Consider the following 14,906-nt stretch of genomic DNA (forward strand, 5'->3'; position numbering starts at 1 on the left):
AGCGATCAGCGAGGGTCCCAGGTGATAAACCTCTACCAATCTATTATTAATGGCCTATCCTGAGGGTAGACCATCAATAGTTTACAACTGGAAAACCCTGAAAAAAAGCATAGAATAAATAAATAAAAGAAACCTTGATGGAAGCAGACAATAAAAGTTATCTTAGTGATTATTTGACTTAAGAGAGAAAAGGCTCAAAAATGTAAAAAATACTTTTTGAGTCTGGAATATATAATTAGGGTTTTATGGGTAAGATGACCCATATAGGATGTGCTGAACACAATTTATGGGACATGAGATTATGGGATAAAAATAATGCAGTAGATTCTGTAACTATGATAACCTAGCTAGAAAACACTAATGCTATACCGCAGGAGAGAGTAAGATGTTAGACAATACTAAGAGTTACTGATTTTATAGTCATGGGTATGGTACTACCAGACGCTGTCTCCGACGCGGGCTGCTTAGAGTAAAGCCTGCGGTATGCTCTGCTGTACTCTTCCCGTACCTAGAAGTAAAGGTAAGAAGAACAGAGTTATTTTCAGTATCCCTGATTGAGGGAAGCATATTGTGATAATATTGGAAAGATGGTGGAAAGAGCAGGCGATGAAAGTCACATGACCTGGTGGTTGAGTAGACAATGTACAATGAAGAGGTACACTCCTTGGAGACTGTTGCAGATGGTGAAGACATAAGACGCAATAATGGATCCAGATCCGAACTGAAAGAAGCCAATGATCCATGTACAGCCTAGTATGAAGAGTTGGGAAAAGGCCTTGAACGTCAATAAGCTGCGGGAAGGAAAGAGTTAAATTGTGCTATTGTATTGCCTGAATTTGAACTTCGAACACCACCTGACCTCAGTACTTTTTTTTATACCTTTTCACCCTCATGAATATGTCCCAGACCTATGCCCTTGCCCAATTTACTTCAGTTCCACTAAATTTAATCCAAATTATATTTGGGGGTCAGCATAAATAAATAGCTGAAAACTTCCCATTACTGTATATCACAGTGATGTCCACAGTCAGGGCTTAGTCAGACGGGCGTTTTTTGCCGCGATTTGCGCATGCGCATGCGTCCGGCGATTTTTTAAAACCATTGCTTCGCAATGGTATCGGACACATGAGCGCTTTTTATGCGCTCGTCCGAAAAATTATAGAACAAAAAATCGCAGATCGCACCTATCTGCGATCTGCGATTCCTGTTCGCTTCTGTATATGCGCTCAATGGGGCCGGCGGCAGCAGCGCCGACCCCATTGAGAACATATAGAAGACAAATCATTCTTCTCTGCCACAGCTGTAACAGCTGTGGCAGAGAAGAACGATGTTTGCCCATTGAATTCAATGGAGCGGCAATACAGCCGCTCCATTGAAAGCAATGGGCTGCCGGCGTGCGCGGGGTTAATTGTCGGGAAGGGGTTAAATATATAAACCCTTCCCTGCAATTCATTCTAAAATGTGTTAAAATTAAAAAAAATTGTATACTCACCTTTCCGCTGCAACCGGAGTCCAGCCGCGGCCGCTGTCAGTTCTCCTGAACTGCTTCTCGGCACTATTCAGCCGGCGGGGCTTTAAAATCCCCGCCTGCTGAATGATCTGCTCTGATTGGTCACAGCCTGACCAATCAGAGGCCGGTTTCACTCACACACCCATGCATGAATTCATGCATGGGTGAGTGACTGCTGCCTCTCAGCGCTGAGCCAATCAGGGGCAGGTCTGACTCACATCCATTCATGAATTCATGAATGGGTGTGAGTGAGGCATGCCTCTGATTGGCTCAGCGCTGAGCCAATTAGGGGGCAGGTCTGACTCACACCCCCTTCACACCCACTGCAGGACGGCTGCCCGGAGCTGCAGGCAGAAGGTGAGAATGCAATTTTTTTTTATTTTAACACATTTTAGGATGGATTGCAGGTAAGGGCTTATATATTTAAGCCCTTACCGACAATTCATCCCGGGCTCGCCCGCAGCGCATTGCTTTCAATGGAGACGGCTGTATTGCCGTCTCCATTGAATGCAATGCGCTGGACAGCTCCGGCCCGTTTCTAATGAAACGCGGCTAGGAGCAGATTTTCGGGCGATTTGCGGGCGACTTGCGCGCACCGGTCACGCGATTTGCGGATGCGCATCCGTCATGCGATCCGCAAATCGCGGCAAAAAACGCCCGTCTGACTAAGGCCTCAGGGCAGCCTCACACAAGCGTATTTTTGCACATATTAGTGTACTTTTTATGCTTACAGGGCCAGTTAACATGGGCGCTGGACACTCCTGCGCCACGATTTTATTTAGCCTACTGAGCTCCAGATGTGTTCTTTTTACTAAGGAATTGCACAGTGTATTGTGTAATCGTGTGAGTATTGACTGTGCTGATATGAAAATAGCCTAAAATGTCAAGTTAACATTTGATACATCTGTACTTATATATTTGATAACCTTATAGTCAAAATTGGAACTTTCCCACTAGTGACTTCTGACTGGCATCCAACCAGATTTTATTTTTTCCATCTTGGACTCACCGGGTATGTTTTAGAGTGGAGACATTAGAGTTTAGAGATGACAACTTCTTCCTAAGGAGCCAGAATGTGAGGATCAAGAGAATGAAATTGACCTAACGAAAGAGTCATAGAGAAGAAATAGTGAGTGATATCTGTGAGTGATCAAGGTATACCAGGAGGGGATGCTGAGGCTGATACTATATACTCACAACGATAAACATGCAGACCGGACCAAGGAAACTCCAGACATAATCAATTTTGAGCCAGCAACTAAAGGCAAAAAAAGAAGAAAAACCCAAGTGGTCATCATAAGTTTTTCATTAAGGAGACCCTTTAGTCCTGTACAAACCAAGATGGCTGCATTGCTTCTTAGACTACCCGACACTCTGCATTAGTAGTTTAAGACACTATATGCTGTGATGATTGGCCAGCCTTGCTCATATGAGCAGCACTGGCCAATTATCGCAGTGTGTAGTGTCTTAGACTATCAGTAAACGGTGTGCATCAGGTAGTCAGAGAATTTGTGCTGCCATCTTGGTTTGTCTAGGGCCAGAGAGTTGCTTTACTTCATCTGTCTTGTCTAATACATTGCAATTATAATGAGTTTTCCCAGGAAGGGTCACTAGAGAAGATGGTAACAAGACAACTCTAGTATGGCAATCAGTGATAGGGTAAACTAAGATCACCTTGGACTCTGGAGCTTGAATTAATAGTCACTTCATAGCCCCTTCAGCAGCTAAGTGTTAAAGAATCTACCCCATCTATAGTTTTAGTGGGCTCTTCAGGGTTTTTCAGGCTTCAGCTATTACCCAATTGACCATTGGAGATATAAGGAGGTTTATTGGCTTTATTGAACCTAAATTTCTCTAGATTTGGTGATGGAACTTACTGTGTCTCCTCCCCATATATATCTGGATGTAATGATGCCGAGACAATTATTATAATAGAGGGTATTCCAAACCCAACCAGACACACATATGGGAAATAAGAGCGTTGAGAGTTCATATAATTCAGAGCTTGCAGGTTTCGGACAGTCAAAAAGAGGAGGATGCTTTCAAGAGACATCCAACAGAATGCACACAGGAAGAAGAATTTCAGACTGCCTGCAATCACCGAACAGAGGATCTAAAATAAAGATAATAGGGATGAGAGAATGAAAAATGAAATCAGAATGAGGTTTAAATCAAGCTTAGATAAGAACATGTAAGATCTTAATAGGCTTTTCCAGGATAGGTCATCAATATCAAATCGGACCCCATCGATCAGCTGTTTGAAGTGGCTGCAGCACTCATGTGTGTGCAAAGGCAACTTCACTGCATATCAGACCCAGCACTGTACATGGTATAGCACCTCTATCCCATTAACAATCATAGAGTAGAGTTGGAAGAGACCTCCAGTGTCATCTGGTCCAAGCCCCTGCTCAGTGCAGGATTCACTAGATCATCCCAGACAGATATTTGTCCAGCCTTTGCTTGAAGACTTCCATTGAAGGAGAACTCACCCCCTTCCCATGGTAACCTGTTCCACTAATTGATCACTCTTACTGTCAGAAAGTTATTTTCTAATCTGTGTCTGTCTCCTCCCTTTCAGTTACCATTGTGCAAATGTGAATAGGGCTGATCCCTCTGCACTCTGAAAGCCCTTCAAATATTTGTAGACAGCTCTTAAGTCTCCTCTCAGCCTTCTTTTTTGCAAGCTAAACATTCCCAGATCCTTTAACTGTTCCTCATAGGACATGATTTGCAGAATGCTCACCATCCTAGTAACTCTTCTCTGAACTTGCTCCAGTTTGTCTATGTCTTTTTGAGGCTTCTTTCACATGAGCGCATATCGGCCGGCCTTTTCACTGCCGGCCGATATCCACTGTGATCTGATACATTGAATTCCAATGCATCAGATCACATGGGCGTATTTGTGAGACGTAAAAACGCCCAGCCAAGCCAATATAGCGCCAGGCGTTTTTACGTCAGACCCAAAACATAGTTCTGGAACTATGTTTTGGGCCGGAATACGACGGCCGCTGCATGGGCTCCTAAGGGAGCCCATGGCAGTGGCCGTAAGTGGGAGAGAGTTTAGCAGCATGGCTGCTAAACTCCCTAACTCAGTTCTCCTCCCCCCATACAGGCTCACCTGTCTTGTTCCCCGCTCGTTCTGTGCAATGGGAGGGGGCGGGACAAGGGCAGAGCCAAGCACCAGTCTGCCCCGCCTCCTTCCATTGATGCTACAGAGGAGGGGTGAGATGGGGGAGGAGCTAACTGTCTGCCCTCTGCCCGACCCTTGTCCATAGCCATCAATGGCAGGAGGCGCTTGGCTCCCCCCCCCCTCTCATTGCACAAAACGAGCAGGGAGGAAAACAGGTGAGCCTGTGATGGGGAGGGAAGGAAAATGGGCGATGGCCTAGTGAGCTTGGCGCATTTGCACCGGGCTCACCAGGCCATCTGAACTGGCGCACAAACGTTTGATTTGTGCACTCATTCACCAAATTTTTCTCAACCAACGTAGCGTATATCCGCTTGTGTGAAAGAAGTCTTAAAGTGTTGTGCGCAGAACTGGACACAGTATTCCAGATGAGGTCTGACTTTTTTGGGTACAGTCATTTCTTGCTGTACCTCTTTCTCCTTCTGCTCAGGAACCAGTACCAGGTCCCCCTCCGTCAAAACCTGGTACTGGTTCCTGAGCAGTATGAGTGCTGGTTGACTCCTGATCCTGCTGCTTCCATTCTTCTGCTTCTGCAGGTACACTGGACATGTCTTTTCCTTCAACATTTGGAAGACTTTCTTCTACTCCGTAAAGGAAATCCATTCTTTCCTTAAAGGGGTTGTCCCGCGGCAGCAAGTGGGTCTATACACTTCTGTATGGCCATAATAATGCACTTTGTAATGTACATTGTGCATTAATTATGAGCCATACAGAAGTTATAAAAAGTTTTTCACTTACCTGCTCCGTTGCTAGCGTCCTCGTTCCCATGGAGCCGACTAATTTTCGCCGTCTAATGGCCAAATTAGCCGCGCTTGCGCAGTCCGGGTCTTCTTCTGTTCTCAATGGGGGTCCGTGTAGCTCCGCCCCGTCACGTGCCGATTCCAGCCAATCAGGAGGCTGGAATCGGCAATGGACCGCACAGAAGCCCTGCGGTCCACGGAGGGAGAAGATGCCGGTGGCCATCTTCACCGGTAAGTATAGAAGTCACCGGAGCGCGGGGATTCAGGTAAGCGCTGTGCTGTTTTTTTCTTAAGTCCCTGCATCGGGGTTGTCTCGCGCCGAACGGGGGGGGTTGAAAAAAAAAAAACCCGTTTCGGCGCGGGACAACCCCTTTAATTAATTTCAATTTAGCTATTCCCTCTTGAAGACTATGCACCTTTTACTCCAGTAGAGACAAAAGCTTACATTTCTGGCATCTCAAGTCTGAGCTGCTCTTAGGTAGCATGGCCGATGAATGTAACGTCACAGGCCTGAGAAGATGCCTTTTCAAACATCTGAATGGTGGAGGTCCCAGGCAGCAGAACCCCACCAATCAGATATCCTAGTACCAGTAAACCCTTTTAAGATCTTTAAGATTGTTCAGTGTTATCAAAAGGTTGTCCAGGATTAGGAAAACATGGCTGCTTTCTCCTGTTTGTGTCTGGTATTGCAGCTCAGCTCCATTGAAGTAAATGGTCTAAGTTGCAATACAACACACAACCAGTGGACTGGCCTGGCATTCTTTTTGGAAGATCTCAGCCATGTTTTTCTAATTCTGAAAACCTCTTAAAAGTAACTATAAACAGACAATGAATTGACATCTAACTGAGACCCGAAGGAGAAAAAACTGTGACACCACCATTGTTTATAGAAGACTTGCAGAAATTCAAACTAGTTGAAACCATAGTTACCTTATTTGAGGTTTGTTGAAGACCCACCAAGACGAGAAGTTGGCCCAAGAAGAGACATACACAAAGAACTGTTAGAACAGAAGTGTGAGCGCTTCTCAATGACCGACAGAGGATGAAGGTGAGAAAAGAAAGACACAAGCAGACAAGAGATAAACTGAGACCAATAACAGAGAGAAGTTTTAAGCCAACATCCACCTGTAATTGAAAAAAACAACAAGGGATTAGACATGGCAGTACAAGCTACAGTACTCCCCCTGATACAGAGAATTGTACTTTAACAGCCTTGCAAATGCTGGTCATCTATTCTGTAGGACATTATATAATTTTCCTATGTGTTCATCATATTAAGAGTTTATTGACTACGAGTAGTTCATGATTTATACTTGACATGTATGATTTTCAACTAGATCATGTGTAAGAGTGGTGTTAGTCCTTATTTGAAAATATTTCTATATATTTTGAAACTCATATGTGGTAATTATCTTAGCTCATGTTTTCCTACTAGAAGAATGACATGTACATTGTTTTTTATCAACTATAATATGAAGCTGACCATAAACACAGGATAGTTAGTGAAAGATTAATAAATCCCCAATTCAGATTACATATGCTGGGTTCATTTGGCTGAGGAAGTATTTTAAAGGTGAACAAAAGAAAAGGTGGCGCAATGAGAAGACAACAGAATGATTGGTTGGTCATGCTGGAGGGTCTATCCAAGGATGAAACTTAAAGTTCCTGGGCCCCCTACCTTCCATGTGCATTTATGGTGTTTTCATAACTGGTGGAGAGTCTTCTCAGAAACCATGGACCAACCAGGTACACTTCCTATAGCTATGCCCCAGGATCTTGTACCCCATTACCAGGGGCATAACTATAGGGGATGCAGGGGGACGCGGTTGCACCCGGGCCCAGGACCCTTAGGGGGCCCATAGGGCCTATCTTTTCCATGTAGGGAGCCTAGTAGTATGACTAAAGCACTATAGTTGGGGGGCTCTGTTACAGATTTTGTATTGGGGCCCAGAATATTTAAGTTACGCCTCTGCCCATTACATATTTTTCTGTGATTTACAAGGTCAGCGGAATTACTTCTACTTCATAAGTGGCGGAGAGTCGTCTCAGAAACCAGGTACAATCTCTATAGCTATGCCCCTGGATCTTGTACACCATTACATATTATTGTCTGATTTCCAAGGTCAGACAAATTACTACTATATAGGAATAAATAGGTAATAATGAGTCAACATCATATGTACTTCACCTGAATTTTAGTGGGTGCCATGATGACAGCAAAGGTGGAGAGATGTGTGCAGATACAACGTGTACGGTTCTCTCCGTTTAACTGCTTAGTTCTACAACCATAGGTTGACCAAACTTCCTTTTTTATGTCATAAAATACACACCGCAAATTGTGGAATGGTTTTACAGCCTATATATGAAAATAGATGTAAAAGGTTAGAATTTTATTTATTTTTTTTAAATCTCACAACTGTTTTTAATGGATTACGGTTCGATAATAGTCAAGAAAATAATTTTAGTGCACCAGATACGTATGTACAGAACTTGGGAGTCAGTCAACACAAGTATTTGTTTCTGTTAAGACGTATTGTGCTGTTTTGTGCTGTATATTGATCTTTTTTATTTTATTAGTTTTAGAAAAGTTTCAATATGCCAAGAAAGTGTGTTAGTCATCTAGACACTTTCTGCTAGGTGTGTAGTGAAATAACCTTCAAGTATCAGAAGCGAAATTTCACACCACTTGTAAAAAAGTGTTATGAATAGAGATGAGCGAGGACCAAAATGCTCGGGTGCTCGTTACTCGGGACAAAAATTTCGCGTTGCTCGAGGGTTCGCTTCGAGTAACGAACCCCATTGAAATCAATGGGCGACTCGAGCATTTTTGTATATCGCCGATGCTCGCTAAGGTTTCCATTTGTGAAAATCTGGGCAATTCAAGAAAGTGATGGGAACGACACAGCAACGGATAGGGCAGGCAAGGGGCTACATGTTGGGCTGCATCTCAAGTTCCCAGGTCCCACTATTAAGCCACAATAGCGGCAAGAGTGCCCCCCCAACAATTTTTACTTCTGAAAAGCCCTCATTAGCAATGCATACCTTAGCTAAGCACCACACTACCTCCAACAAAGCACAATCACTGCCTGCATGACACTCCACTGCCACTTCTCCTGGGTTACATGCTGCCCAACCCCCCCCCCCGCATGACCCAGTGTCCACAGCGCACACCAAAGTGTCCCTGCGCAGCCTTCAGCTGCCCTCATGCCACACCACCCTCATGTCTATTAAGTGCGTCTGCCATGAGGATGAACCGCAGGCACACACTGCAGACGGATGGCACGGCTAGGCAGCGACCCTCTTTAAAAGGGGTGGGGCGATAGCCCACAATGCTGTACAGAAGCAATGAGAAATATAATCCTGTGCCACCGCCATCAGGAGCTGCACACGTGGGCATAGCAATGGGGAACCTATGTGCCACACACTATTCATTCTGTCAAGGTGTCTGCATGCCCCAGTCAGACCGCGTTTTTTTATATATAGTCACAGGCAGGTACAACTCCGCAATGGGAATTCCGTGTGCACCCACATCATGGGTGGCTCCCTGGAACCCACCGGCTGTAGATAAATGTATCCCATTGCAGTGCCCTGGACAGCAGAGCTAACGTCAGATTAAATGCAGGTGGGCTTCAGCCCACACTGCATGCCCCAACCTGACCGGGGTTTTTAATTCATAGACACAGGCAGGTACAACTCCCTATTGTGAAGTCCGTGTGGACCCACAGCATGGGTGGCTCCCTGGAACCCACTGGCGGTACATAAATATATCCCGTTGCAGTGCCCAGCACAGCTGAGGTATTGTCATGTTTAATGCAGGTGGGCTTCGGCCCACACTGCATGCCCCAGTCAGACTGGGGTACTTTAGAAGTGGACACATGCAGTTACAACTCTGTGTGGACCGACAGCATGGGTGGGTCCCAGGAAGCCACCGGCGGTACATAAATATATCCCATTGCAGTGCCCTGGACAGCAAAGCTAACATCAGGTTTAATGCAGGTGGGCTTCGGCCCACACTGCATGCCCCAGTTAGACTGGGGTTCTTTAGAAGTGGACACATGCAGTTACAACTCCGTGTGGACCGACAGCATGGGTGGGTCCGAGGAAGCCACCGGCGGTACATAAATATATCCCATTGCAGTGCCCTGGACAGCAAAGCTAACGTCAGGTTTAATGCAGGTGGGCTTCGTCCCACACTGCATGCCCCAGTCAGACTGGGGTTCTTTAGAAGTGGACACATGCAGTTACAACTCCGTGTGGTACGACAGCATGGGTGGGTGCCCGGAAGCCACCGGCGGTACATAAATATATCCCATTGCAGTGCCCTGGACAGCAAAGATAACGTCAGGTTTAATGCAGGTGGGCTTTGGCCCACACTGCATGCCCCAGTCAGACTGGGGTTCTTTAGAAGTGGACACATGCAGTTACAACTCCGTGTGGACCGACAGCATGGGTGGGTCCGAGGAAGCCACCGGCGGTACATAAATATATCCCATTGCAGTGCCCTGGACAGCAAAGCTAACGTCAGGTTTAATGCAGGTGGGCTTCGGGCCACACTGCATGCCCCAGTCAGACTGGGGTTCTTTAGAAGTGGACACATGCAGTTACAACTCCGTGTGGACCAACAACATGGGTGGCTCCCTGGAACCCACCGGCAGTACATAAATATATCCCATTGCAGTGCCCAGCACAGCTGATGTAATATCAGGTTTAATGCAGGTAGGCTAAAAATTAATAGGATTACACTGTAGGCGAGGGCCCCAAAAAATTGGTGTACCAACAGTACTAATGTACCTCAGAAAAATTGCCCATGCCCAACCAAGAGCGCAGGTGAAACCCATTAATCGCTTTGGTGTTACCATACAGCGCGGCACGGGGTCCCGCGGTCGGCGCGCGTCGCTCCGGCATCGGCTCCAGCAGCCTGGAGCCCTGTGTCGAGGTTATCCCAGCAGCTTGGGACGGCCGGTGGGCGGCGGCATGGGCGTGTCCGCCCGTAGGGTGCCGCCCGCACTCCTCCGTTCTTCTTATACAGCAGTGGGTGGAGTTGCCTCCTCCCACTCTCCGCCCCGGGGCGGAACCTTGTGGTTAAGAGACTGGCAGTGATGTGAGCTCACTGCCAGTTATTGGTTCTGCTTTCATCTAGTCAGTCTGTCTGCAGTTTACCTCAGCCAGTCCCTAGTTGTCTGTCAGCCCTGCTATCCTTTCTCAGCCTGTTTCTGTTGGTCCTGTTAGCCTCTAGTCTGGTCTGTCCCAGTCAGCACTAGTTGCTATTCAGGTCCTGTCTATCTGCCTGTGAGCTCCATCTCCAGCCCTGCTTGTACTTGTAAGTTTTGTTGGTTTGTTCCACCTGCCTCTTCTGTCGGCACTCTGTCCCCTGTTAGTAGTTCCATCTAGGTAGTCGCCAGGTCCCTAGCCAGCGCAGGGACCGCCGCCCAGTTGTCCGCCTGGGGTTAGCCAGGGCCGAGGCAAGTAGGCAGGGACAGTGGGGTGCGGGAAGATCAGGGCACCCCATCTGGCGCTCTGGGGGGCAGAGTGCCGTAACATTTGGTTAATGTGGCTTAATTTGTAACTAGGCCTGGAGGCAGCCCAGTTAAAATAAAAATTGGTTCAGGTGCAAGTTTCAATGCTTTAATGAGCATTGAAACGAATAAAAATTGTTTACAAAAATTATATGACTGAGCCTTGTGGGCCTAAGAAAAATTGCCCGTTCGGCGTGATTACGTGAGGTTTCAGGAGGAGGAGCAGGAGGATGAATAGAATACACAGATTGATGAAGCTAAAAGGTCCCCATTTTTTATGGTGATAGAGAACGATTCTTCCATCCGCGGGTGCAGCCTACGTATTGTTTAGGTACCGCTGCTGTCCGCTGGTGGAGAAGAGAAGTCTGGGGAAATCCAGGCTTTGTTCATCCTTATCAGTGTAAGCCTGTCGGCACTGTCGGTTGACAGTGATGATTCCCCCAGCCGCACTAAACACCCTCTCTGACAAGACGCTAGCCGCAGGACAAGCAAGCACCTCCAGGGCATACAGCGTGAGTTCAGGCCACGTGTCCAGCTTCGACACCCAGTAGTTGTAGGGGGCAGAGGCGTCACGGAGGACGGTCGTGCGATCGGCTACGTACTCCCTTACCATCCTTTTACAGTGCTCTCGCCGACTCAGCCTTGACTGGGGAGCAGTGACACAGTCTTGCTGGGGAGCCAGAAAGCTGTCAAAGGCCTTAGAGAGTGTTCCCCTGCCTGTGCTGTACATGCTGCCTGATCTCCGCGCGTCCCCTGCTACCTGGCCCTTGGAACTGCGCCTTCTACCACTAGCACTGTCGGATGGGAATTTTACCATCAGTTTGTCCGCCAGGGTCCTGTGGTATAGCATCACTCTCGAACCCCTTTCCTCTTCGGGTATGAGAGTGGAAAGGTTCTCCTTATACCGTAGGTCGAGCAGTGTGTACACCCAGTAATCCGTAGTGGCCAGAATGCGTGTAACGCGAGGGTCACGAGAAAGGCATCCTAACATGAAGTCCGCCATGTGTGCCAGGGTACCTGTACGCAACACATGGCTGTCCTCACTAGGAAGATCACTTTCAGGATCCTCCTCCTCCTCCGGCCATACATGCTGAAAGGATGACAGGCAAGCAGCATGGGTACCCTCAGCAGTGGGCCAAGCTGTCTCTTCCCCCTCCTCCTCATGCTCCTCCACCTCCTCCTCCTCAACGCGCTGAGATATAGACAGGAGGGTGCTCTGACTATCCAGCGACATACTGTCTTCCCCTGCCTCCGTTTCCGAGCGCAAAGCGTCTGCCTTTATGCTTTGCAGGGAACTTCTCAAGAGGCATAGCAGAGGAATGGTGACGCTAATGATTGCAGCATCCCTGCTCAGCATCTGGGTAGACTCCTCAAAGTTTCCAAGGACCTGGCAGATGTCTGCCAACCAGGCGCACTCTTCTGTAAAGAATTGAGGAAGCTGACTCCCACTACGCCGCCATGTTGGAGTTGGTATTCCACTATAGCTCTACACTGCTCATAGAGCCTGGCCAACATGTGGAGCGTAGAGTTCCACCGTGTGGGCACGTCGCACAGCAGTCGGTGCACTGGCAGATTAAACCGATGTTGCAGGGTGCACAGGGTGGCAGCGTCCGTGTGGGACTTGCGGAAATGTGCGCTGAGCCGGCGCACCTTTCCGAGCAGGTCTGACAAGCGTGGGTAGCTTTTCAGAAACCACTGAACCACCAAATTAAAGACGTGGGCCAGGCATGGCACGTGCATGAGGCTGCCGAGCTGCAGAGCCGCCACCAGGTTACGGCCGTTGTCGCACACGACCATGCCCGGTTGGAGGCTCAGCGGCGCAAGCCAGCGGTCGGTCTGCTCTGTCAGACCCTGCAGCAGTTCGTGGGCTCTGTGCCTCTTCTCTCCTAAGCTGAGTAGTTTCAGCAAGGCCTGCTGACGCTTGCCCACCGCTGTGCTGCCACGCCGCGTGACACCGACTGCTAGCGACGTGCTGCTGCTGACACATCTTGATTGCGAGACAGAGGTTGGGTAGGAGGAGGAGGAAGAGGGTGGTTTAGTGGAGGAAGCATACACCGCCGCAGATACCACCACCGAGCTGGGGCCCACAATTCTGGGGGTGGGTAGGATGTGAGCGGTCCCAGGCTTTGATTCTGTCCCAGCCTCCACTAAATTCACCCAATGTGCCGTCAGGGAGATATAGTGGCCCTGCCCGCCTGTGCTTGTCCACGTGTCCGTTGTTAAGTGGACCTTGGCAGTAACCGCGTTGGTGAGGGCGCGTACAATGTTGCGGGAGACGTGGTCGTGCAGGGCTGGGACGGCACATCGGGAAAAGTAGTGGCGACTGGGAACCGAGTAGCGCGGGGCCACCGCCGCCATTATGCTTTTGAAAGCCTCCATTTCCACAAGCCTATACGGCAGCATCTCCAGGCTGATCAATTTGGCTATGTGCACGTTTAACGCTTGAGCGTGCGGGTGAGTGGCGGTGTACTTGCGCTTGCGCTCAAACACTTGCGCTAGTGACGGCTGGACGGTGCGCTGAGAGACATTGGTGGATGGGGCCGGGGACAGCGGAGGTGAGGGTGTGGGTGCAGACCAGGAGACGGTAGTGCCTGTGTCCTGAGAGGGGTGTTGGATCTCAGTGGCAGGTTGGGGCACAGAGGGAGAGGCAGTGGTGCAAACCGGAGGCGCTGAACGGCCTTCGTCCCACCTTGTAGGGTGCTTGGCCATCATATGTCTGCGCATGCTGGTGGTGGTGAGGCTGGTGGTGGTGGTTCCCCGGCTGATCTTGGTGCGACAAAGGTTGCACACCCCTTTTCGTCGGTCGTCTGCACTCTCAGTGAAAAACTGCCAGACCTTTGAGCACCTCGGCCTCTGCAGGGTGGCATGGCGCGAGGTGGCGCTTTGGGAAACAGTTGGTGGATTATTCGGTCTGGCCCTGCCTCTACCCCTGGCCACCGCACTGCCTCTTCCAACCTGCCCTGCTGCTGCACTTGCCTCCCCCTCTGAAGACCTGTCCTCAGTAGGCTTAGCAAACCAGGTGGGATCAGTCACCTCATCGTCCAGCTGCTCTTCCTCCGAATCCTCTGTGCGCTCCTCCCTCGGACTTACTCCAATTACTACTACCTGAGTGATAGACAACTGTGTCTCATCGTCATCGTCCTCCTCACCCACTGAAAGCTCTTGAGACAGTTGCCGGAAGTCCCTAGCCTCATCCCCCCGACCCCGGGAACTTTCCAAAGGTTGGGCATCGGTCACGACAAACTCCTCCGGTGGGAGAGGAACCATTGCTGCCCATTCTGGGCAGGGGCCCGAGAACAGTTCCTGGGAGTCTGCCTGCTCCTCAGAATGTGTCATTGTAATGTAGTGAGGAGGCTGGGAGGAAGGAGGAGCAGCAGCCAGAGGATTCAGAGTTGCAGCAGTGGACGGCGTAGAACTCTGGGTGGTCGACAGATTGCTGGATGCACTTTCTGCCATCCACGACAGGACCTGCTCACAATGCTCATTTTCTAATAAAAGTCTTCCGCGTGGACCCATTAATTGTGAGATGAATCTGGAGACGCCAGAAACTTGCCTCTCTCCTAATCCCGCAGCAGTCGGCTGCGATACACCTGGATCAGGAGCTCGGCCTGTGCCCACACCCTGACTTGGGCCTCCGCGTCCGCGCCCACGTCCACGTCCTCTAGGCCTACCCCTACCCCTCAGCATGGTGTATTACTAGTAGTGCAGAAACAGAACACTGTAATTAAATGTGCCGCTTATTGGCCTGTGGTTGGAGGCTGACTTCGCTTACGGAACGCACAGCAGAGCCAGGAAATAATTTTGTGCAAGGCTGTAGTGAGACGTAGGTGCGTATGACTGAGATAGTGGAATTTACAGCGCAGAAGCAGTCAAGTGGCCAGACGCCACTAGTAGGCCTTAAGTAGTTTGCTTCTATTTTTTGAACGGCAGAGCTGAGACAGTAGACAGATACT

The 14,906-nt window shown here is 48.9% G+C and overlaps 1 protein-coding gene across 1 annotated transcript in view; it reads right to left on the reverse strand.

Moving 5' to 3' along the window:
• Positions 1–388: 388 nt before the first annotated feature.
• LOC136610196 (adhesion G protein-coupled receptor E1-like) overlaps positions 389–14,906 on the reverse strand; it is a 135,528-nt gene continuing 121,010 nt past the window's right edge. The window contains exons 12-18 of the mRNA XM_066589437.1: positions 7,626–7,793; positions 6,368–6,562; positions 3,388–3,623; positions 2,708–2,768; positions 2,520–2,611; positions 623–791; positions 389–508 (exon numbers count right to left, since the gene is read on the reverse strand). Of these exons, the coding sequence (XP_066445534.1) occupies positions 389–508; positions 623–791; positions 2,520–2,611; positions 2,708–2,768; positions 3,388–3,623; positions 6,368–6,562; positions 7,626–7,793 (1,041 nt within the window). The remainder of the gene's footprint in view (positions 509–622; positions 792–2,519; positions 2,612–2,707; positions 2,769–3,387; positions 3,624–6,367; positions 6,563–7,625; positions 7,794–14,906) is intronic.

The sequence above is a fragment of the Eleutherodactylus coqui genome, chromosome 2, assembly GCF_035609145.1.
Source record: "Eleutherodactylus coqui strain aEleCoq1 chromosome 2, aEleCoq1.hap1, whole genome shotgun sequence".
NCBI classification, from domain to species: domain Eukaryota; kingdom Metazoa; phylum Chordata; class Amphibia; order Anura; family Eleutherodactylidae; genus Eleutherodactylus; species Eleutherodactylus coqui.